The sequence below is a fragment of the Odontomachus brunneus genome, unplaced genomic scaffold, assembly GCF_010583005.1.
Source record: "Odontomachus brunneus isolate Ranch 3 - 2012 unplaced genomic scaffold, Obru_v1 Obru_scaffold_058, whole genome shotgun sequence".
Classification (NCBI taxonomy): Eukaryota; Metazoa; Arthropoda; class Insecta; order Hymenoptera; family Formicidae; genus Odontomachus; species Odontomachus brunneus.
The window spans coordinates 410209-434772 of NW_022639508.1; the positions used below are offsets into that span (position 1 = coordinate 410209).

Here is a 24564-nt window from a genome sequence, read left to right on the forward strand (position 1 = left end):
CACACACACACACACACACACACACACACACACACACACACACACACACACACACACACACATCGGCGAGTCGCGAACAAGGGAACGCGCTTAGAGAAGACCTGTTCGACTCTAATCTCTTAAACAATAATTACTTGTTTTACAACCAATTGTCTCTTGACTATTATCGCGCGGAGCCACGTAAAATGTGAAATACGCTCGTTCGTGCTTATCAAGCGCGATTACCTAGCTCTTATCTCAGCGCGACGTGCATCGGTGCAAAGGTGCGTCCGCGCGGGCGACGAAAGGTGCAATAAGTGAGAGACGATAAAAGGGAACGTAATAATTATGTTAACACGCGGCAACACGGTCTCTCTTGCTCGCGCTTGTCTCTTCCTCTCGCTCTCACGCGGCTCGTCCCACGATCGCGGGAAAATTCCTCGCAGAAAATTGCATATGTAAAAAGACGTCGGATCGCGGGTAACGCGAGTTAATTGTGCAGTCACCGCGCCGAGAGCGTGACATTACCGCTCGCGATAATCTCACGAGGCGCGCTGCGAGCGAGTGCGGGAGCGAGAGAGGCGGGACGACGGAGGCGATCGCGCGCGACGTCGGCCGCTTACCGAGCAGACACCTATCACCTTCGATCCGCGCTCAGAAAGATACAGTTGTAATCTATTAATGACTGTTCGCTATCGCGCAACGCTATCGCTTGCGCCCGAGGCGTGTTGCGGGGAAATTGTTTCGCGGCGCTCTCGACGCGCGAGGAGCTGCTCGCCCGCTCGACTTCTACGCGCGCGACCAGAGGGATTTTAATCGCGCACACACTCCGCGTACACAGCGGAGTGTGTGCGCGGCCCGAGATATTATTAATCGACGGGCGCGCGGCTAATATTTATTCCACGGTAACGGTAAACTTGGTCGAGGGAGAAACCGGGCGGAGAGTGGAAGTTCGACCCAAAGGCTCGAACGAGATCTCCTTTCGCGCGAGGTGCGATTATTATTCGAGCCCGTTCCTCCGCGTTTTCAATGATAAAACGCCTTCGGGCGTAACCAATGGACAATGAAGGTTTCTCGCGCGCGAAAGGAATCCGCTTAACTGCAGAACGCATTTTTTCCCAGTCGATTATTGTGCGAATCATAGACGCACGCATATGTACACTCCACAATGTAACCGGCGATTCTTGCGTAATCGTAACGCAACGCGTCCGATAAGATCTCCCGCGTTTAATCTCTAATACGATCTGGCGATTTCCCAACGAGGCGAGGATTACAACGTCCCCGAGGGTTATAATCGCCTAACCCGCGCCGGAGGGTTCTTCGAACCCGAACGCCGCTCCGCAGGTACCGTTTGTCAGGGTCAACGCGGCGAGGAGAGCCGGAACGGTAACGCCGGGCTAGGTGACGTTATTAATTGGTTAATGGGAAGAAAAGAGCGGCGTAGAGCTATAAGCAAGGTGGAGACGGCGGCGGCGGAGGAGGTGGAAGCGGAGGAGGAAGAAAGCTGGTACGAGGCTGGACGAGATATGAACAACACGACCAGCCGACCCACGGCGCCCCGACGTTGACCGGCGTGGTCAGGCTGAAAGGAACGGTCCCTGGTGGATTAATTATCATTAGCCTCGTGCAAGGAATGAGATCGTGCGTACCCCACCTAGCCTCACCTTCGCCGTGACTGGCTACCGCGCCCGTACCACGACCCACTTCTTCGGTCTCTCTCGGGTGTAACGACAGGTCGCAGGAAAGAAGGAGAATGCCGAAGACGACGGCGCATTTTGACGACCGCGATTACTCCTTCGCGATACTGGCAAACTCGGGAAGAGCTTACGACATCGCGCGCGCGCGCGTGTGTGTGTGTACATCTTGGGCAAATCTTCAAGCAAATATAGAAAACTCACTCTCAATCAGCGACCAGTGTCCCACTTATGGATCGTTTCTTTTTCACTGAATAACATTATTCGATTAATATGCGATTTGATTTTTACGCGTTTCCAAAGAATATCCAACTCCCAGTTGCATTTATCTCTTACAAAAAATAGTTTTGATATCAATCTAAAAGATCCACGAGACAAACACAGTAATCAATTAGTTAAATAACCTTAAAAACATAATTATGTCCTTTAATGAGTTGAGAGATAACGACTCGAGCTGTTTGACTTCGCGCCTCTTCGTCGCGATTAATTACACTCGCTTGTGTCTGCCATGAAACTATGACCAAGTCCGCGGCGCGGAGAAAAGGAGGATCTCACGTAACAGCATTTGATCGGTCGCGATCGCACGCCGCCGTTATCAAACCGCGAGAGCGGAAAAAAAAGAAGTATAGGGAATAGCGCGGATTCCAGGGGACGTAACAAGAAGCCGGGTAGTTGAGCCGGCGCTCATTAAACGTCTCGTCGCATCGTTCTCTCATCGGGACCAACAGCTTCCTCGTTCGCCATATATTCCATTGGCGTTGCCATGAAAGGGGGTAAAAGTCTCGCGGATGACGATCGTGGGACGATTAGCCGGGACACTCTTTACCCGCGCTCGCTGCCAGAACACGCGCGACTATGTGCACACAGAAGACAGACAGACAAACAGATACGCGTATACATGTACACACGTAACGACGACCGTTCGAGAAGACGTCTTCGCCATTCGTCTCTCTTTCTCTCTCTCTTTCTCGTCAGACCTTACGGCGTGTCGTCGCGCTAGACGTTAGTAAGCCGAGTTAGAGGTAAGGTAGAGCGCGGCCTCTGAGATATCCCGGGCCGCGTACCGACACGCTCCTTCTCTCCTTTACCCGAACGGCTAACGATGCCCATTAGAGCACGAGAAGACTCCGAGTCTTCCTGACTAATCGTAACGCGCACGACTCCATACCTCATGCAGATCGGCTATTCGTCTTGCGGTATCCTCCAGTTTGTCAGCCGAATCGATACGATAAAGATACCAGCTGTCTATGATGTCCGAGAGCGCGGACGAGAGCAGGAACGGGACGAGCAGGACGTGGATGCACCGCGAGACGCGTTTCAGCACGGCAAAGAGGAAGGATGGACGTGGCCGGGTAAGACGAGCGCGCGGGCCCTTTAAAGGAAAACGCCCGTTCGTTTGCCGCGAGTTTCTAGCGCGTTTGATTCCAGCGGCGATCGATGAGCTGCGGGAGTCTCTCTTTACGATTCTACAGCCGCGGAGAGACGCGGACAGACGCACGTCTCTTTTCTCCATGCAACGCGACTTTTCCCGCGCTAACAAAGCTTCCGCCACGAGGACAAAGCTGCGAGACTTAAGATCGATCGAGTGATCGGCGCGAGAACGTCACAGCCGTGTGGAGAAGAGCTACCTTAAGAGCGAAACCTCCAGGTCGCGCGACGACGAGACCGTAACGAGCGTGTCGTAAGTGCACGCCGGGGAAAGGTGAGAGCAACCCGCGCAGCGCCGTTCGCGCGCGGCACTTCCTTGACGATGATCGACGTGAATCGAGCGAGATGGCCCACGTGGTGCGCGGACGGTCCCGCGGGCAACGCGAGCCCGCGTTCCCGCAGGAGGCAGAGCGGCCCTCACGATCTCTTTCCGCCTCTCTCTTTCTCTTTCTCTCTTTTTCCGACAAAGGTAGCGCGGGTGCGCGCGTGCACCGGGTGACGTAAGAGTGCCAGCAACCTAGATCTGTCACCCGGACGATTACGAGGGAGGAGGATCGCGGAGTTGCAGAGAAAGCGGGTGGAAGAGAGAACAGAGGGTCGGCCGGCCATTCATCAGACCGCCGCACAACTCGACGAGGAGTCGAGAGTACGTCGAGGGAGAGAGAGAGAGAGAGAGAGAGAGAGAAAGGGAGAGAGACGACGGCCGTGACGACCACGTCGCCGATGTTTCGTGATTCCAGACCTCATCATCGCGCAATCATCTCTTCAAAGCGGCCCGCGCGCGCGCCTACCGCGTTTCGTAATCAGCCTCTTAAACGATAACAAGATACGTGGCGAGCGAGGCGAAGCGAATCCGCGCCGGGGAAACGCGGCATGGGCATGTAAGGTGCGTAAAGTGCGCGTACGCTTCTCACATATGCGGGTGGTAAATGGGTGGGAAAGTTTTTTGAATGCGAACATGAACGGCAAAGTGGATTTTCACGAGACTGAGGGAACGTGCGCGGTGTAATGAGAATGTCTGTCGACAAATGTAGTCGCGTAAATTCTCATCGCGATTTTTTTTTCATGGACAAGTCATGGCGACGCGAACAGTCAGAAATATAATTTAAAGGTGAGGAACTGTGACATGAAAAATGAAATGTCACGTTGAAGAGATGTCGAAATGTCGACGTCAACGAAGTGAAAAAAGAGATGTTAGATCAAAATAGAAGACCTGGTTGCGATTTTTTCCATGGATGACTTACGTGGCAGCAAGCAATAAAATTTAAAATTGAGAAGCTGACATTAAAAGGGAAATGCGTCGCATTGAAGAAATATCTGAACGTCAACGTCAACGAAGTAAGAAGAAATGTTAGACATAAGTAAAGATCTCATCAATTTTTTCCACTGATAAGCTATAGCAGCGAACAGTCAGAAAAATAATGTAGAATTGAAAAACTGAGAAAAATTGTGTTCACATTGAAGAGATATCGACGTCTAGACGTCGGTGAAGTAAGAGGAGAAGCTGAATATAAATAAGGATCCGTCGTGTCTTATTAAAATTGAATACCGCGAGTAGCAGAGAACGCATTGGAATATCCCCGCGCGGAAAAAAACCGCGGAGGCTCGTCGCGTTTCTCTCACTCTCTCTCTCTCTCTCTCTCTCCTTTGTGAAAATGCGGATGAGCGTGCCTACGATCGTACGTGCTTGTGCAAGCGGCTAAAGATGTCTGGGGTGAAGCACGGCGAGTGGGAATTTAATGAAACCGAGAGCGTGCATCCGTGTAGCAGCGAGGATGCAAGGACATGCCATTTAAGGACCGATGCCGATGCTACTTTATGCTCGCGTTCACGCAACGGAGCAAAAAAACTCACGATTCGCTTCCTAGTCGGAGATGTTTCTCCCAAGGCTAACCCATATTTCTCACAAATTGCGCGAAAACAACGCGGCGCATTTAATGCCGAGATCGATATTTCTGTCTCTCTCTCTCTCCTGTCATTCTGTCTCTCTCCTTGCCCATTCATTAATATTCTTCGACATGCTCGTTCCTTTCTTCTTTCTCTCTTTCTCTCTATCTCACGCCGATCGTAATGTCAACCTAGAGACCAGCTCGTGCAAGCTTGAAATTTAGCGGACGCATTAATTTCGTTCACCGCTCGATTAATTAGGCTCGTACGCCGGCGATACACGGCCGGAACGCGTGTGCATGTATAAATATAAATTGGCAATTCTCGTTACGCCGCTCGTGACACATGAATGCACGGAGGTCGCGGCGGTTCAACGATATTCGGAGCAAGAATTATGGTGTTCGTGCATAAAATCACGGCGGGCTCGCCGCGAAAGACGGCGGGGGCAGAACCTGTTGCCGCTTCTAAGATCACGAAGGCGATAAGGCCGAAAGCGGAGGTGGAATCTCGCCCGCGGTGTAATTAAGCATTGACCTATAACGAGCCGTAATTAGTCATACCCTAACGAGCCGTGCGGGAATCAATCGGCGGCGTCGGCGATTTCACGCCGAGACATCCTGAGTTTGCCGGGATCTTTCATCTCGATGAACCGACGGCATCAGGACGTGATCGCTCGGACATAATCGATATGATCTGTGACTGATCGCGCTCTTTAATTCCGCAGAAATATTATGACGTTCCGCGAGAGACTCAAACAGATATCGACGTTGCTGCTCAATCTAGACTCGTTTAACATCGATTGGCCGAGTCAATCACGAGTTAATTCACGGTTACGTTTTTACGTTTTACCATTACGTTCGATTAACTCTAGAAGCCTAAACATCAAAACAAGTTACGTAAACCATAAATACGGGTAAATTTTACCCAGCGTATTTAATCATAAGTTACGTAAAAATAATCAAAATTCAATGCCTTTTTTTAATCGATATAAAAAACATTGAGGAATATGAATTTATTAGTTGAAACTAGAGAGCAATTATGCAAAATTTAACCTAAACCAGTCAAAGGGTTTAGAAGTGAACAGACAGACAGACATTCTATGTTGTATATGTAAATTAATGTTTCTGCGATTCAAAGACGTTGAAGAAAATTATAATGAAAAGAACGAGGCGTATATTTTTTTTGTTGGAGAACGTTTGAGAAATAAATCTCACCCGTGTTTAATTACGTTTACTTTTGTGTCACCCCATTTGGTCAAATTTGTCGACGGTTCCGAGTGCAACACGATATTAATCGGTATTATCGTGGATTATTTCGAGCGCGGCGCAGAGGACATTGGCCGCGTTCAGTAGAACAAGTGATCAGTAAGCGCTCAGGGAGCTCTTGTATATGATTTGGCATATTCTTTTAGATCTTCAACTATATTCCAATCAGATGCAAGAGCTCACTGAGCGCTTACTGATCACTTGTTCTACTGAACGCGGCCATTGATGATGACAACGACGACGGAAAACTGATACTTTCGCGGCGGACGACTCAACCGCCGTGACACGGATCATTATCCCTAATTCAATCACTCGCGACATTGTTCGTGCGCTAACGAGAGCGGTAGCCGGAAGAGATATCCGTATATCCGTACGGTCGCTGTAGAAGGCCAGACGAGAGTTATGGGCCGAAGACACGCCGTTGGATCCAATAAGACGTTGATTACAGCCCGACTTCGGCGAGCATACGAGCGAGCGAGCAAGCGAACGATCGAACGGCTGTCGATGTACCGCGCGCGCCGCTTCGTACACTGTCTTTCTCTCGTTGTTAGCGACCGCCTGGAGATTACAATGTCCATACGTAACGGCGTGTGGGATGCGGGCAGCCTTAACTAGTCGGGAATATGTGGTAACCCGATGTCGAGGCCGGGGGCTTCGACGGCCGGCGACGTGGGGAACGTGAGTGATAGCTCGCAAGCTCGCTGCGCCGGATCGTAACGATCGCGTACCTACGCTACGCGCAAACCCGGGGAAAAGAGAGCGCGCGAGGCCGAGTGGAAGGAAGGAAGGACAGACACGGTAAAATGGGACGTACGCGAGAGCGTGGACAAGCTGAGGCAACGTAATGTTATATCACTTGGATCGCGTAATAGCTCGTGATGCGCGGAATGACCGAACAGTTGCAACGCGGTCATTGAATTCTTAATAATCATGCAATCTCGTGATCAACGTTGGCGTATTCTCCTTGTGCGACACGTATATCTCGATAAATCGTCCGAATCGATCGGGCAGACAGACGAAATCGCGCCGCTCCTTCAACGCTATCATAAAAGTGCTAAACACACGGAGAAGATATTGCAGAAAAAATTGCTGTCAAACTTGTATTTCTCTTTACGATTTTCACTTTTTGTGAAATTGGACAATACGGAGATCGTAGTATAAATTACTAAATAGTAAATCCGACAATCTACCACTGGTGTATACGATACGAAAAATATTCAAGTAACCAAAATAATTTTCTAGTAAAAAGTCAAACGTGCATACAATTTTTCAACTGATGCATTTCAGTCATAATTCCATATGGTCCAAAATTACAAAAATTTTTTGTGCCTTTTAGTACAATGTTTTCTTCGTGTCAATGTGGTAATTGGAAGAATTATGTAACCATGAATTTTGGATATTCTTCTCGAATTATGACCGAGTCGATTCATGGAGGCGAGAGAACAGGAACGACTGAAGGCGCAACGATCGCTGCCCGCCTTACTCGTCGTCGCTAATTAAACTCGGCACCGATGAACACGTCTCGGAACGTTTCTATTCGTAAATGACAGAATACGAGATAGAGACCGAGGGCCCGCTTGCGGTTATCGGCGTACACGCTTCGTGCTCGAGCGCACGGTAGCGGCCTGTCGAGCCTGGAAAAACGGTGTTGGGTCCGGCTAAGTCCCAGGACGTACGTGTTCTCCCCCCTCCCTCTCTCTCTCTCTCTCTTCCTCTCTGCGAGTTCGCATTCACGTGCGCGGCTATGCGCAAGATTGCCTATGCGCGCCCGCACGTATCGCACGTGGCGCGAGAGAAAGCGCGCACGTGGCCCCTCGAGGTTAATTAACGTTCTGGCGATTAGACAGCCGCTGACCACGTGGCCGGTCATTAAATCGATCGACGAGTCGCAAAGATTCCGCGGAAACCTCGCCGGACGCGCTTCAGCTGCCGCTCGCGATATAGAGGGGCCTTTCTGTGCACGATTCGCGTGCGCTGTAGCGAATTCGAACAGAGACGCGCATCTTTAATCGTTAAATAATTGCGTGAGCTGCACCACGTGCATTCTTCGGATGACGCTACATTCAAAACGATACCGAACGCGCGATATCAATCGGCCGATTTTTCTCATATTTTCATCGATTTCCGTTGTATTGAAAGTTTAATGGACATTCGTGGATGATAGGAATTCATGGACAATTTTGACGAGTATTCAAATAATGATATCGGAGAAGCCTTTCCACTGAAATAAGAAGAGAGAAGATGAAGAAATCTCAGGGGATCATTTTCCGCTAGAATAATCTTCCAATCTGTCACACACTATTATGTGTCATTTCACGAGAAAAAAATTTATCTGTCGTAACGACAGCCGTAAAAGTGAGATAAATGCGAATCGTCGGGCGTCGTAATTCCGTCGCCTTTTTCCACGCCGCATATCGCTTTCTAATATTCATGCCGACGTGCAAATCGGTCGTTCCATTAAATTATCAGCGCGATTCATCGACATCGCGTCGAGCGGAAGACCGTCGCCATGTCTGCAATCACATCGAGGTATCCGGAACGGTGCACGCGAATGAGCGAGTGGTTCGCGTTAGTGTTGGTCGGCACGCTTTTCATCATTAATTTCGTAAATAGTGTAAATGCCCGTGTACAACTGCGCGCGGAGGTATCATTACGGACGCTTAGCCACGAGTTCTACCGTACAATCAACGCGTAAAGGCACCTACCTCCTCGGCCGCGATCGCCGCGGTATCGCCGTCTAAAACCAACGCGTGCGCGCCTTCGATGAACGCGCCTAATAAACTTAATTAATTCGTTAGACCGCTTTTATCGTTAAATTACACGTTGCTCTCCTTGGAGAGAGGAGGAAAAAAAGAGGTTACACACGACCGCGCATATCGGGGAGAAGATTACATTAATTGAGAGAGAAGAGTTACCTAGGACCTTTTATATATCGGCTAAGCGAGCCGTTTCGTTCGACAGGTTCCTCTATTTCGAAGCCGTCGGATGTGATCGCCGGCGAAGACTCGAAAATCGGGGAACTCGAGATATTCGGTGTCTGCGGCCAGCGACGTGTAAGGTAAAAGTATCAACGTTTGGATATTAACAACACGCTGTTACACAACTCTGAACACTTCTGTTGTCTCTCTAGATACGAATACTTGAACTTTCAATGTAGAATATGTACATGCATATTCTCACTGCATTAAGAGTTTCAACATTCGTATTTAAAGCAATAAAAATGTCCAGAGTTGGATACCAGTGTTGTTATTGTCCAGGCATCGATGCTGGTTACCTTACCAGTCCGGAGCGAGTTGTGCCGGACAGCGACCGATCTGCGCGATACGTCATTTTTAACGATTCGTAATTTCATCGATCATCCATCATAGAAACATCATACAATCCTTTCCCAAACACATCCGACGTCGGTGTCGGGGCAACCCTCGGCGCAAATCAAGCGCGTTCCTACGCCGCGGCCGCGGTTATAGATTGATCGACGTAGAAGGAAGCGTTTCGGCCTCGTGGCGGCGGGAATCTGGAACGATCCCGGAGCGCGCGCGTCCGAGCATTATTCGACGCGCACGTCCGTAATCGACGCGATACGCGGCGGGTATTAGCGCCTATTAATGATTAATTGACCGGCCACGTCAGTGGTGTGCTCGCTCGTGTGCGTGTGAAGGTGCTACACGTTACACACTCCAGCCGGCGAACGAGGTATAGAGAGATAGATAGATAGATAGAGAGAGAGAGAGAGAGAGAGAGAGAGAGGAAGAAAGACAGAGAAAGAGAGAGGTCAACCTGGGTCAGATCATGCCTCGCGCCGAATCGTTAGAAAGTCCGCGCTCCTTTGCGTAGTGTAACGCTCTCAGTTAGGGAAAGATCCATCCATCGGCTCGATCCCATCGCCGCCTCGTCCCGATTGCGAAGCGCGCTGCTTTGATGCGAACGCGAGCGTTGTTAGCGCGAACGAGCGATGAAAGGGGTTCGCCGTACTTGGGTTGGGAGACCCAAGTTGCTTGTGCAATCGAGAGGAATCGAGAGGACCTCACCGGTGTCTTCGGCGTGCGAGTGAGCGCAAGGAGAAAGAAACGTTTGTCTTTCGTCGATTACGAGGGAGCAAACCGCGATGGTCTCCGTTACGTCGATCGATTCGCGGTGTTAATTGATTGTCGCCACAGTAAGGTAAAACACTTCAGTTACTGGCATCATCCTAATGTCCGTTTTTACCAGCGTGAATTGGATCTTAATCTGAGTTTAAACTCTATTCAGATAGACTTAAACATAGGTTCAGATTTAATCGAGCACTAGTCCTCGATACTCTGGAAAAACTTGGTTTTTCTTGCGAATACACTGAGAGAAAAAATTGATCTAACGCAAATTATAGTCATTTCTGGCCTGTTTTAACACGGAAACGGCAGTAGTGACATAAGATTATTATTACTCACATTACAGCAGAATTTAATAAAAAAAAATGTTTTCTCCTCTCTTCACCATAATTTATAATTATTTCTCTTTATGTGATTGTACAGTAACAAATACCAAAGATTTTTCTCAAAGTGCCGCATTGCGGTTAAGCTTCTTGCCTGCATTCTATGATATTCCAAAAGAGATCTTCACAACGGATGGTCGCAAGAAAGACCAGGTTTTTCCTAGAACGTCTAAGGGGATGTCAATAATTCGATGTTTTGCCCTAATCGTCCCGCGTTTTCCTTTCTTCCTTTCTTCTCTTCCCCGGGACGGTGCTTCGCACCGTCGAACGAGAGTGAGCGCACGATCCACGATAATGCGCGGCAGATCCGGATAAGGATCGCCGCCATAATTCGAGCTGATCTACACGGAGGGATCGCGCCTCTTCTTCGCCGTCGCCGATCGGTTCGCGGTATTCTTGCGCGAGAAAGAGATTAGAATCGACCGTAATTCCCAGGGGATCCGTCCGCCTTATTCGCCGCGTCGGGAGATCGCACCTCGCACTCGAAATTCATCGCGGTGATTCGACGACGAGTCTCGAAACGCGCGGAAGATGGGATACCGATGTAAATGACGATCGTCGCGCGGCGACGAGGCCCCGGCGTGTTACCGAGAATATTACGACGGCCGCGCTTTATGAATCCCGAGCGATTTATTTGGGTTTCGCCTGTGCGCGTTTTAATGACCCGATATTGCGTATTCGCGTGATCGCCGCGTTCGGCCGCAAAGAGGAGATCGGACGAGCGAGAGAGAGAGAGAGAGGGAGAGAGAGCTCGTCGTCGTCGTTGCATTCGCATTAAATCGAATTTACAGCGAACAAACGCGGCCCCCCATAAATTGGCGGCCGTCGGAATTAATTATCGCGACCCCGTCGCGATACAGAATCGATCTTGTAGCGCGAAGAGGAAACATTCGTCATGATACACGCACACCTGCGCACCTGCCTTTAATATCGAGGAAATATTCACGAGAGCCACTCGCGGGAATCGTTATCGCGTCTTCCACGACGCGTTCGCAACAGGCGAGCGAACGACGTTTAGCGGGGCTTCCTCTCGAACGTTGATCCTCGAGAAATGTAGCGGGGCCCCCGGAGGCCTGTCAGTTTCGATTATCCTCGGCTATCGTTAGGCCCCGATCGCGCGAGCGCGCGAAGAGGATCGAAGAGGAGCGAGGAGCGCGCAGTAGTAGTCGCGCGCGCGGTCCTCGAAACGTCAGACTGTCAGGGCCGTAAATTTTTGCGCGGGCGCCCACCTCGCGTCATGCATATTCATGAATACTCGAATGTAATCGAACGCCGGCGAGAGAGGAGGGAGAGGGAGAAAGAGGGAGACTACCAGGGTCCTCGAGTGCTTCGATCAGCCGTCGACTCGATTCAAGAATGACGAGGGCCAGCCACGAGTGTATACCGCAGGTAAGGGACTCAAGGACCGGCTCCTCTTCCGCGGCGGACACCACCACCATCACCACCATCACCATCACCAGCCGTGGCCGCGGAGAATACCGCTCCGAAGCGGCCCCATGCACTTTACATGCGAGGAGATACCCGCGACAGAGACCGAGACGACGTTTCGCACGACACCGGATTCTTATCTCGCGAAGGAGATACCTCGCGAGAAACGCGCGTTCCCAGCGCGATGACGAGCTCTCCGCCGAGAGTCGTGGCGTGCGTTATCGCGACGTGATCGAATTTAAGTTCGTGCAACTTTGATATCGATACAGGCCGCCTTCGTTAAGGCCGGTAAAGTGTGTCGCGACAAGTGGACGACACGTCCAGTCGCCGAGCGAGAAATTTATGAAGCGCCCGTCATCGACATTTACGCCGCTTATCGTCGCGCTCGTTCTGGAGCAAGAGAGAGAGACCGCGCACTCCGGCTCTTAATTTTTCGTTGCGAAACCGCGGCTGCCCAAAGTGAAGTGAGAGGAAATTGCGACTCGTGACACGGATGGGGAATTTTTCGAGCGGCGCGACGCGGCGCGGAGTCATGGCTCTTGCTCTTTGTCAGGTGTGAGTGAGCGATGTGACAGCCGGAGGAATAACTTCTGTCACGAAGCCGCCGAGGAGTGGCGCGGATCTGCACGCCGCGCTCGTGACACCGCCGATTCGCCGAGCATGGAAGATCGTATCGCGTGTACATCTTTATACACATATACTTTATATACATACATCTTATACGGAAGATAAGCGTGTCGGGTTATCTGTAATTAATCAATTTGCGTCTACCAGGCGGCACAGCCCCGATAATTAAGGCTCGCCGTTTTATCGCGAATTTTATGAAACCATTCATCTCCCGAACGATTGCGGGTGGGGACTGATAGAGAAGGAGGAAGAGGTGAAGGTGGTGGTAGTGAAGGAGGAGTCCCCGCGTCGAGAAAGTGGACCGCGCCCTAGTTTAACGACAAGAGGTCGTTACCGCTAGGCGAAATGGTGCGCTTCTAAGTGGACGGATGAGCATGATCGCGGATAATTTTAGCGGACACTCGAAAAAGCCACTCGCGCACAACCACGCCCGCAGCCTCCCGGAGCAGGAGAGAACATTAAATGATCCATAAAAACTACGTGTGTGTGTGTGTGTTGTTGCAAGCGACGAGATCGCGTTCGCGGGCGCGTTTTGCCCCGGGAAAAGAGAGAGATAGAGTGAGACGGTGGGAGGAAGGAGGAGGGAGAAAGTATAGGTGAGGCGAACTAGAGAGGGGGTGGAGGGTCGACGTTAGCTCCGAGGGGTCATTACAGAATTCTCCTAGCTGGCGAGCCGTCTCTCTTTCTCTGTCTCTCTCTACTACCCGATGCTAGACTGTCCGGATTGACTGATGTCAGGTCATTCGAAGCATTCAGGTCTCGTTGCCTCGTTGACGTGTGGGAGTCGGCAAGGTATTGCGCGACGGACCGAATGGCGCTCGTTTTGCGCTCGCTTCATTACCGGGTCGACTTTCAAAAGCAATTAAAAGTAGTACGTGTTATCCGTACGTGACTCACGCGCAACCGAACAGAGTTGGCCGAGTTAGAGACTGGCTTGTCTGTTTTAACGACTGAACGAATCGTCGGATCGTTGCCACATGGGAGCTTCTCCCACGCGGTCTTCCCCACATAATGATCTCCTTCTGCCGGATAAAATCGCCACGACGAGATTTGAGGGGAGGAATAATTGCCGCGCTTTGTCGTGCGCCTCAATGGAGGCGTTCGGAAACTCGCTCGCCTTGCTTGAACGCAAACAATGACGCAAACTCCGCGGCGGTTTCTCGTGCGGAAAACCGCATCGCATATGAAAGAGGAAAGTCCTGGGATTGAGTCACTAACCTGGGCGTATTCGGCGCAGATGTCGATCGACGAGACGTAGTTGACGACGTCCTCGATGGTCCAACGATTCACCGCCTGTCCGTCACCGCAGGGCATGTGACCGCACAACGATGGACACCTGACGGGCGGCGGCGTGGTCGGTCTCGCAGTGGGTTTCGGTTTGGGAGACACGCTTTCGGATCTTCGCGTTTCCGTCCTCTGTCGTTTCCGAGGCGCGAAGCCACCGGGGCTCGAAAGATCCAATGGACTCGTCACTCCCGCGTCTCTCTTGTTTGCGCCTGTGTCAACAAGTGCCACGACACGTCTGGCTTTTACTCGCAGTCACCTCGGCGATACGCCAAATATTGGAATACGATGGAGCAACAAATCAAATGCCTTCTCCGCGATAATTAAACTCTGATTTTTTTTCCAACGCTTTTCAATTCAATGAAAAAGATTTAAATAAAATTGATAAAAGAATAAAGCAGGAAAAGAGATGGAGAGGAAAGACGCAATGCATTCTTACGACTTACTTACCTTTCAGATATGTCTCCAACTCGGCAGCGTTCTGAGCAGCATTGGCAGTCCGTACCATGTGTAAGAGGGCTTGAGTGGAAGACATATCGATCATAGGTGGGAACACGGGATTGCCGAAGAGGCTGTCTTGCTTCTGCTCCTTCGGGTCTTTGTTCGAGAGTGGCGAGGTCGTTGGGACAGTCGGTGGTTGCGGAGCGCCTAAAGGCGCCATCAGACCGACAAACGGCGTCGCCGCGGTCTTGAAGGCCGGAAACCTCGGGTCCAAGCCCGGCGGATAACCGTTCCTTGGTGTGCTAAAGTAACTGAAACAATCGATCGAATCCCGACGATTAACTCCCTATCAAGCGCCGGGGATGCGCAGAGGCGCTTCCACGCGTCTACCGATCCCACACGTGCCGATCCTACAATGCTCCATTCAATTTGAAATGAGGCCGGAGCAAAAGATGTTTGGTATTTGCAGCTATAATCGCAGAGTCCGCTAATTAAATGTCAACGCAAGGGATCGATACAGTCTTGTCCTGATTATAATGTGTCAGGCGAAAAATTTAATTCAATTCTTGAGCCAAATATGACTTCATGGCGTTCAATGGAAACAAGTTATTCATTTGCCAAGTAACCGATGTCTTAGCAACTTCAAAGCCATTTTTTACTAACTTTCTGACGTGATTCACATTTCATATCGTAGAAGATGTCTGGTTTATCGTCAAAGAAAGTAAAGAAATCGAGCCGTTCCGCTTACCCAATACAATAGCCTTAATCAACTTCCTTTTCTTAGGAATTACGACTGCAAAATCAATCGCGCTATACTGCGAGAGCATAACCCGAGCAAGGCAAAGTGGCTACGTACTCGTTGGGGTTGGCGTTGTTGTACTTGGCGGCGAGGCTCCTCATGAAATCACTGTAGTTTCGCCCCATCATCTGCTCCATGTGCTTGAGATGATGGGGTGGCGGCGGGCCCTCGGGTCCACCCAAGGGCGTAGCATTTGGCGGCGTACCGGGATGACTCGACGAAGAAGGCGTCACGCTCCTCGACGACGTCGAGTTATTGTCAGGCGTGAGTCGTTCCGTCTTAACCTGCAACGACGGGGTCGCCCTTTTTTAAAAACGAGACCAATTGTCGTCACCGACAGTGCGAGATCGGGCGCGATAACGGGGAGCAGAATGTGCGCCAATTAAACGGCAATAAAGGGAACAGGCCGAAGTATTAATTAGCGGCCACGAGAGCGGCAGGTGCGATCAAAAGTACTTGATACCGCTTCGTTTCGCGTTGGAAAGAACGCGAAAAAAATTCATAATATATGTTTCCACGTTGTAAATCTGTCTTGTGTAACGTCAAGTTGTAGCGGTGAATAATTAAAATAGGTTTACTATCCACAGCGTTGTAAAAGTTCCACCTTTCCTTTTCTTTTTTTCCCACTTTTTCCCTCCCAACTAAATCCTGAGAACATTCGCCTCGTCGCAGGCGCGATGTATGTACTTCGACGACATGCACGGTTAATAAAATCCGAACTGCTAAGTGTCCTCGCGTAAAGCCGCCGTCGGCACGTCCGCAAGTCTGTTCGTCATTTCATCTTGTCCGCGACGACAATAATCTTGCTATCTTTATTACCGTCGCGCCTCACGTTCCGCGCGAAGGAACGAAGGTCGCAACAACGGCAGCGGTAGCATGGAGAAGCGTCGCGACTTTTAAAAGTCCTGCTACAATCCGCTCGAGTCTCGGAAAGGTTGATTTACCATATTTAAAGAATACTCAATTATATATACAGAACGCGATAATTGATGGTCGATTGGAAGATAGATAATTAGCCGCTCTCCATGCGCGAGCGTGCGGTTGCGCGACTCGCGCGATAAATGCCGAATGCAAATAATGAAAAATGACAGGAACAATGCAACAATGGACAATGAGACGACGGGAGACAATAAGACAAGGTCGCCGCGACTTGCGCGCGGATGATGGAGCTACGAAGGGAAAATTATTATTGCAAATCGGCTCACCGCAAGCGCGATAAGGAGACGTTCGTGTTTCGTGCCACTGTACCAACCCGGCGTGATCTTGTTCGACTAATCTCGCCCGCGTGACTCCTTAAAGGCATGTCGTGCCGTGAAAAGTTTAAAAGTGTAGGTAAAAAAGAATAGTGTGCTGTGTATGTGGGTAGTTTGCTAATACTAGGTTAAAGGCGTTAGTGGTGTTCTATTTGACTTCATGTTAATGTGTATGTGTGTGTGTGCACGCACATACATCTTGTGTGTGTATATACATATTCAGATCATTCACACATAGTAAGACAGTCCTTACACCTCTAACGGATTGATATTTTAGGCTTTCGCGGTGTCCATGTATATTAGATTTGGTTTCCGGGTTTGAACTACGTGGATTTTTCTTCGTTTAATTCCGACATTTCGCGAACATTTCAATCCGCTTCATCAGGGAGGAACGACCCGATACATCTGAAATGTTCGCGAAACGTCGGTATCAAACAAAGAAAAACCTCTAACGGATTACTCGGAACGTGTTGTTTTTTATCTTATCGACCAGATATATTCCAGCATATGGTGCAATCAAATCGTAATTTACAAATTTCTTTAAAAGTTAATCTTCCAAACTGTATCTTCCGGCGGTGTCATGATATTCTCACAGGTCTGTGTGGCGGTCAACTTTCGCTTTGCGCATATAAACTCTCAATGTCTTACATAAAGCGAAAATAGAATGCGGGGTCAGCGGCAGATGCCATATAAAATGGTAGTTATAAAAATTGTTCTCTTACATCTCGTGTAACACGGGCTGCAACGCCATGCATTAACATACGTACATTCACGCTGTACAAGGATTTGCGATTCTGCAGAGCCGAGTAAGAAAAATTCGCAAACTACGAAAGCTGGTAACAATCACGGCTCCGACATCCCCTTAACGTTAACAAACGAACTTTACGCGCGCGAGAGAAAAGACCCTGTCCCGTTCCTCCCCAGGAGAAATCAACGACGGCACCACGCCTTCGACCCGCGAGACGGACATCGTCGGCGCAGCTCGGCGCGGCTCGGCGCGATACGTTTCGCTCGCGGGAGAGGCCCGCGAGAGACGGCGGGGAATATCTCTCGGTGCATTAATTCCCGGGAACAGATTGCATCTGAGATATGGTAATGAAGGCAACGCGTGGCGTAAGAGTCGACTCCTCTCCGGCGCGGCGAGAGAGCGCGCCGTGACACCAAGAAGAACGAGAGTCGATTGGCGTAGAATAGGGTCCCCGAGGAGCAGCCGCTCTCGCAGAGGCCGCGGTAAATCTCTTTCTCGCCCGCGGACCTCTTCCTTGACAAGGAACCGCTCCGGGCTCCACGACGCGAACACGTTCTCGTATATACGTTCCGAATGGGTTCCGGTCGGCGCGAACGGTCTTCAGGGAGAACGCACCGAGGAGAGGCGAGAGACCGCACTTTAACGAGCGATCGACGGCTCGCGACGAGGGATTTCGACTAGTGTGCGGGCGTAGATGCGGAAAACGATCGTTCTCCTGCGGTGAGAAAGCAACCGCAGACTGCTCGATCGCGATGCTTTGCGTACGAGATGTGAGTTGGTTTTTTCAAAGACTCCACGTCACAGTTGCGAAGAGAGAAAGTTCTTCACACTCATCGTTTCGTCGAATTACGGGGATAGTGCCGCGAAGGCATGACGAAATAAATTGAATATTATCATACACGTGTCGCGCCAGAGAATTTCCCCCCGTGTGATGGAGCACTGATCTGCCCCTGCCGAATATTTCCAGCCGAGTGAGAACTAATCCCGCCATTCTTATTCATCGACTCGCCAGATTCGCCGCGGCGGAATCCCGATACCGGAAAGCTAATAAGTCAGGACGAGAGAGGCCCACGGGCGATTAATTTCTCGAGTCGCCGGTATCCCTCCGACATCTACCTATTCATGCGAGTTACGGGTCTACGCTAAGGAGAAATTCCCGCGCGTCACGGACCGACTATTCTTTCTAACGACGAACGTCAATTTTTTTACCACGCTGCTGCCAAACAGCCACCGAAGATTCCTCTCCTTTTCTTCCTCGACTTTTTTCTTCCTCTCCCTCGGCCAAATCGTTTACAGAAGCGTCGAACAGGTCGGCGCGGATGTCAACGGCGGAATGACACTGCGGTTTTCTTGACGCGGTTAACATAGTTACCGGCTCGCTCGGCTTCAAACGGGACTCCACGTGTGCACGGGGGGGCTGGCTACTACCACGAGCCGAGTCGTAGAAGCTCTCCTCTCGTCGAGGATATCTCTCCCGGTTGGCGCACGTGTCCACCAAGTGGTGGACGAAAGCTCAAACACTCCGCTTCGCGGAAGAGCGGGCTCTCACGGAAAATTTGTACGACAAATCTCGCGAGGGAAGAAGAGTAACTAAAAATTCCACACGCGCGACGCGCTCGTACGACGGTCACGTTACGTCAACACGCGAGCCAAGCCGAGGTGTACGTTTGTCTACGCGCGTGGGGAAGCCTCGAATCGTCTAAGAATTTAACCGCAAACACGCCAAGCGCGAGCAACGACTCCTCCGGGCTCTCTCTCTATCTCTCTCTCTCTCTCTCGCAGAAGCAATCGTTGATCGGCCGCGAGGAAGTGAACGTAGGAAATTCGCGCGAGAGGGACAGGGGGATATCGATTACATTGTTCTCAGGGTATCGATCGTGTATCTATTCCCCTAGCGTGAACTCGTGAAAAGTGAAAAATTTCACGTAAAAAAATGTTTCCATTTCCATTGTTCGAGAAGTTGCATGATCGCTCAAATCGTCGAGTTCACGTTTTTCACCTTTCACGCGTTTTCGCTTTTAGGAAAAAGTTACATGATCGCTATACCGAGGAGAACGAAAGCGCGGTTATCTTTCTGTTTCTTCCTACAAAGGAGCAAACAACTCACCTGGGTAGTGTCGAGACCATTCTGGTTCTGCCGCCTCCTACCCCTTGGTGGCCTCGGGGTTGCCGCACCTGACAGGTGGGCACCCTGAGGGCTCCCGCCCCTGGCGTCGACCGCTGTGTTCGCTGCCAGGGTGTCCCCGTCGTTGTTTTCCGTGTGCGTTCCTAAATCCGCTGCCTCTCCACGGTCGCCGCCACGTGGTCCTGTACCCGTGGACACGCTCTCGCCCGACACCTTACCTGAGGACAAAAAGGCAAACGAAGACGTTAACCTCGGATCGGCCTACGAAGTCCGTTAAATGTAATTTCAAAATTGTCATTTGTCATGTCATTTGTCGTGTCTATCTTATTTTATTCTATCGAGTGGCAAAACTCAAGAGACTCAATTGACTCTCTAAAAAGACGTCAAAAAACCTCGACGATCGCGCGAGGAGCAAATTCAGAAGCGTCGTGGTGAACCAAGTGGTAAATTCGTCGTGTATTTAGGCGCGCATTCGTTTCTCTCTCTTTCTCTCTTTCTTTCCATCGCAAGAGAAGAAGTGGGTCCCGAGTTTCGTAACGAGGAGGCGGCAGGTAATGTCACAGGTAATATCGCGCTAACGTCGTAAAGCTTCCTCGACGTCGCGTCGTCGTGTAAACGGTGTCTTTCGACACAGGGAATTTAGATGAAATACGCGAAGAGGGATAACCGTAGGACACGATTACGCACGGTGGCGGCGCTTAGCCACTGACACCTGAAGATTTACGCACAATAAATGGCCCCGGCCGTAGGCTGGCGCTATTATCTTCCATCTCGATCGGAGACGCGTATCTACCGAGGTCGAGAGAGAAAGGAGTAACGAGGAAAAAAGACAGAGTGACGGCGCGGAGGAAGGAGGAAAGATGGGAGGAGGAGGGAGGTCGGACGGGAGGGTCCCGAGAGGGGGTCAGTGGCCACCGCGGCTCTACCGAAAATATCCAATAAATTCTTGTCATCGTTAAGCGCCGGGAATTTTATGGAGGCAGTAACTCGTCCGCAACCGCCGAATTTGCCGGCCGATACGATCGGCCGCGGTTAATGCAGCGGTTGACGCCGGTCAACGGTGCCGGCAACGGTGCCGAGGAACACGAGATATGAGGTCTTCCTCGTCGCGCGCGACGGTACCGCGCGAGTTACAGTTTTTATCGCGATTCCTTCGCGTGTGGCGAACACGGTGTTTTTCGTCGATTGGCGATCCTCGCGGCACGCTGCGCGGACAGAAACACTTCCGTGCGGGTAACAATTCTCTCTTCGAATAATACATCAGAGCGTATCTCAAGATATCTGAAGAAGATATTATGGAAAAAAAAAATAGGATCCATCAGAAACAGTGCGAAATTAACGCGGGAACAATCGCGGATTTTTTAGAGCAATTTCTCTTAAAGTGAATCGGTAAAAAAAAATGTTTCTGATTGAATCGGCAACAGGACTGTTTTACCGATTATCAGTGAGCATCCACTGATTTTCAGTGATAATACTTTCACTTTTGCTTCTCTGTCTCATCTTCCACTGATTTTGGACTAAAAAGAGCGAATTTTCACTACAAAATACTGCCATGTACAAATTCGTTATACATTTGTACTAAATTCAATTTTCTACGTTCATAACGATGAAATTAACAGTTTCCGTAATTTGCGTGCTGTGATACTGTTTGTATTTATAAAGTGCACCAATAATGAAAATAGTCGCTACTATCAACTGATCCTTTCAGTTTTTGTACCGAACCATCAATTATAAATATAGCAATTATAAATACAACAATTAAAAATATAGCACAGACTCAGTGAAGAATACACTGATTGTACTTCAGGCTGAAAACTAAATTGTCACACGAATCTGAGTAAATTTAAGAAAACGCAAAGCCAACAACCATATCCCGAAGTAAAGCGAATCGTGGTATCGACCACGAACACGGCTGATACTTGCGTCGAGCGTGCTGATAGCACTCCGGATAGTACCCGGAGAATGCTGTCGGAGGATACACGATAACGGAGTCCGAGTGTCAATCGAGTTCCTACCGCTTCCGCTATAAACCCATACGGAAGTGCACAAACATTGTGATTCTTTTTATAATGTTCAAAGTTCGCGCCAGTATCCATTGGCGGACGCAATCGCGCTACATTCTGCGGCCCGATCGTGCGAAAGCGGCGCGGGATACAGGCGAGAGTAGCGATCGTAAAAGCCACTTGTATGACACTCACTGCCGAATGTCTTCATTATTTCCAGTTAAAATATTTACAGCTGCCCATAAAAATTCCATTAGGCGCTATTTGCCGGTCGGGGAAACTGTACTGCCCGTCTATCACGACGGAGGCGCGAAGGTACGCGCCACGAGAGCGGCCGCGGCGGCAGAGAGTGGAGATGACTCGCCATAAAAGACGTCCAAATAGTTATAAAATTGGAGAGTATGCGGGCACCAAACATTGTGTGTTGGCACCGTTTGATGACGCGCACCGAGCCAGCCGTTAATGAGGATGACGGCAATGGTATGTCGAGGCGCGTCACAGCGCGCGTCCGCTAGCGATGACTTTCGTAGAGAGAGGAAGGACTTAATTAATTTTAATGAATTTCAATAGTGCCGTCGCCCGGAGGCCCGATGATTTGTAGACTGCTAGAATTTACGGCAGCCCATTAAGTAGGAAATATTAAGTACACGGGCCGACGAAAAGTCCGACCTCGCTTATAATCGGTCCGTTGAGAGATCGTGACGAAACGAGGGGCGGGAGAAAAAAGCCCGAGAGGAGAGACCTCGTCGATTATATGAATTCCCCGGGTTGATAAAAGCTACGAGCCCCGTGTCGAGAGCACGTTGTCGGGCTTATCTTTTCGAGCGGCAGATCTCCAGCGGCGCGCGAACTCTCCTTTTCTCTCTCTCGTCGGCAGCGTATCACCTTTTTCCGCGCTCGTTTCTCACGTTTTTCGCGACTTTTACGCCGGCGGTAGCGCGTCAGCGGCACGTACGACAAATATCGTAACGACACACCGCGGGAACTCCCAAGGTAGTGAGAGGCATTGTTTGAAGATCGTTCGTGCGCGTTGTTCTGTTGGCCGAGTTCGGGCTTGGCGATATTTGCATAGTTGCGGGAAAAAAAGATCTTAGCAGCCACGCTCGCAGAATTCGCTAAAATCCGAGTCGAAGAGAGACACGCGCGAAAGACAGACAGACAGACAGAGAGAGAGAGAGAGAGAGAGAGAGAGAGAGAGAGAGAGACGCATCGCGGACGCGTGTCTGCGCGACCAGTTTCATCATATTAATAAAAAAAGATAATTACATTAATGGAAGGAAAGATATAAATTGCGTTACGGATAATTTAACAGAGCGATGCAATAAAACTCGCTCGTCACACTCGAGAGCTGTCGGTGACACTTATGAATTCTCAGTCGCGCATTCGAGAGGCGCGAGAACAGCTCACCTACGGTATCCGTCGTTCCCCTTCGAGCAGCCTCCAAGCGGATAAGCGCCGCGACAAGTGCTTCACCCTGAAAAAGTTCGCCGCGATTCTCGCCGCGCATGCGAACGAGGGAGGCAGGTTAACAGAGCGGCTGTCACCACGGCCAATACTGAGAAGGAGCGCGCGAGACCCGGACTGTGTGAAATATCGTAACGACGTGCTAAAACGAACTAACGTGCAACGCACGTATCAACGCACGTCGCGACAACGTCCGCTGCATGCGAGCCGCAGCGCGGACTCCACGGCGCGCCTCTTCGCCGCGACGCAACGAAAGTGCGAGTCTGAGCCGCACCTCGGCGGCGGAACGGCGTCCCGTTTCGCAGACGACCGAGATGGACGAAGGAGTGTGTTCTCCTTGTACTTTCGTATCCGACACGGGGAAGTAAAAAGCAGGGCATCGATCACGAATTTTCTCGCAAGAACCCGATCGTAGTTATCAATCATTTGTCATTTTTTTCCCCATTAGGAAATCATGAAAAGTGAATATTTTGCAGAGCACCTGGAAGCGATCGTAAAACTTGTCCACCGATGTAAAAATTTGTGAAAAGTGCACGTATATCTGCGAGATTAGATTTTTCACGAGTTCACACTAGAGGAAAAGGGTCACGATTGACCTCCAGAAGTGGTTTGACGCTAAAAAGCACGCCAAGTAGAGACGAAGGAGGCGTGATCTGTCGTTTGGCACGCGCTCGCGCGCGTAAACAGTAGTTTGCGTCTGATTTTATCTATTATATCGCGTATCGAGACACGCGCGCATGTAATTTACCGGTTCCAGCGGTGTGGCAAGACTATTCGTCGCTTAACTATTTCGTTCTCTGGACGAGACAGCTTCGGCGAAAAAGAGAACCGTCGGGGAAGACACCGCGAGATGAAACGCGCAAACCAACACACGCACACACATACGCACAGGCACACACGAGCATACGTACGGGCGCGCACACGGGGAGCTCATAGTAATAGCGCATACCGTAGTCATAAATTATCCGGCGCGACCGCGGCTAAAACGAATTGACCTTCGAGGTCGCACACGGAGTACCGCGCGACGGGAATAAAGCCGGCGGCCCTCCCTTCTCCGGGTCGGCGTTAATTATTCTCGCGTTAAGAGTTTGAGGAATTCCACCCGGCTGGGAATTTTTCCACGATCGTCCGGCCGAGATAGAGGCGGACCGGGAAAGAGTTGCGTAACGCGCCGCGATATGGGATCGATGATCCAGCATCCCCGTCCGACCCGCAGCGACGCACAGCGGGAAATGCGGCTCCTGAAACGCTTCCGCAGCCTGCGCGACGCATTGTTCGACGAGTGACCCAGAAATTCGCGCGCGTTTGTTCTCACACGTGTGAACACACGTGCGCGCGAGAACGTGTAATTTAACCCTCTCGATGTGACGCGGACGAGCGCACAGTTCTTGCGACCAGGCGATGATACGGCCGTGAAGGACAACTTACGAAAGCAAAATTTGCATCCCCGCGGGAAATGTCGCGAGTAAAAATGATATCCACGATTCTAAGTCGATTAATTTTTTCCTAAATTTTCTAAATTTCAAAAAATTTCCGTATGTATAATTTTTTATTTATCTAAATTTCTTCTCAAAATTTTTGGTATGATTTTTAATTCAATTTCTCCAAATTTCAAAATTTTCATATATATATATATATATATATATATATATATATATATATGATATTTAT

The 24564-nt window shown here is 50.1% G+C and overlaps 1 protein-coding gene across 9 annotated transcripts in view; it reads right to left on the minus strand.

Moving 5' to 3' along the window:
* LOC116845846 (uncharacterized protein KIAA1522-like) overlaps window positions 1-24564 on the minus strand; it is a 280571-nt gene that overhangs the window by 45296 nt on the left and 210711 nt on the right. For 8 of the 9 annotated variants that reach the window (XM_032819006.1, XM_032819008.1, XM_032819005.1 and 5 more), the window contains 4 exons: window positions 19409-19644; window positions 15358-15584; window positions 14511-14812; window positions 13995-14272 (listed from right to left, as the gene is read on the minus strand). In XM_032819006.1, coding sequence (XP_032674897.1) covers window positions 13995-14272; window positions 14511-14812; window positions 15358-15584; window positions 19409-19644 — 1043 coding nt within the window. Of the gene's footprint in view, window positions 1-13994; window positions 14273-14510; window positions 14813-15357; window positions 15585-19408; window positions 19645-22836; window positions 24321-24564 lie in introns of those variants that run through there. The other variant, XM_032819010.1, reaches the window with a different exon arrangement.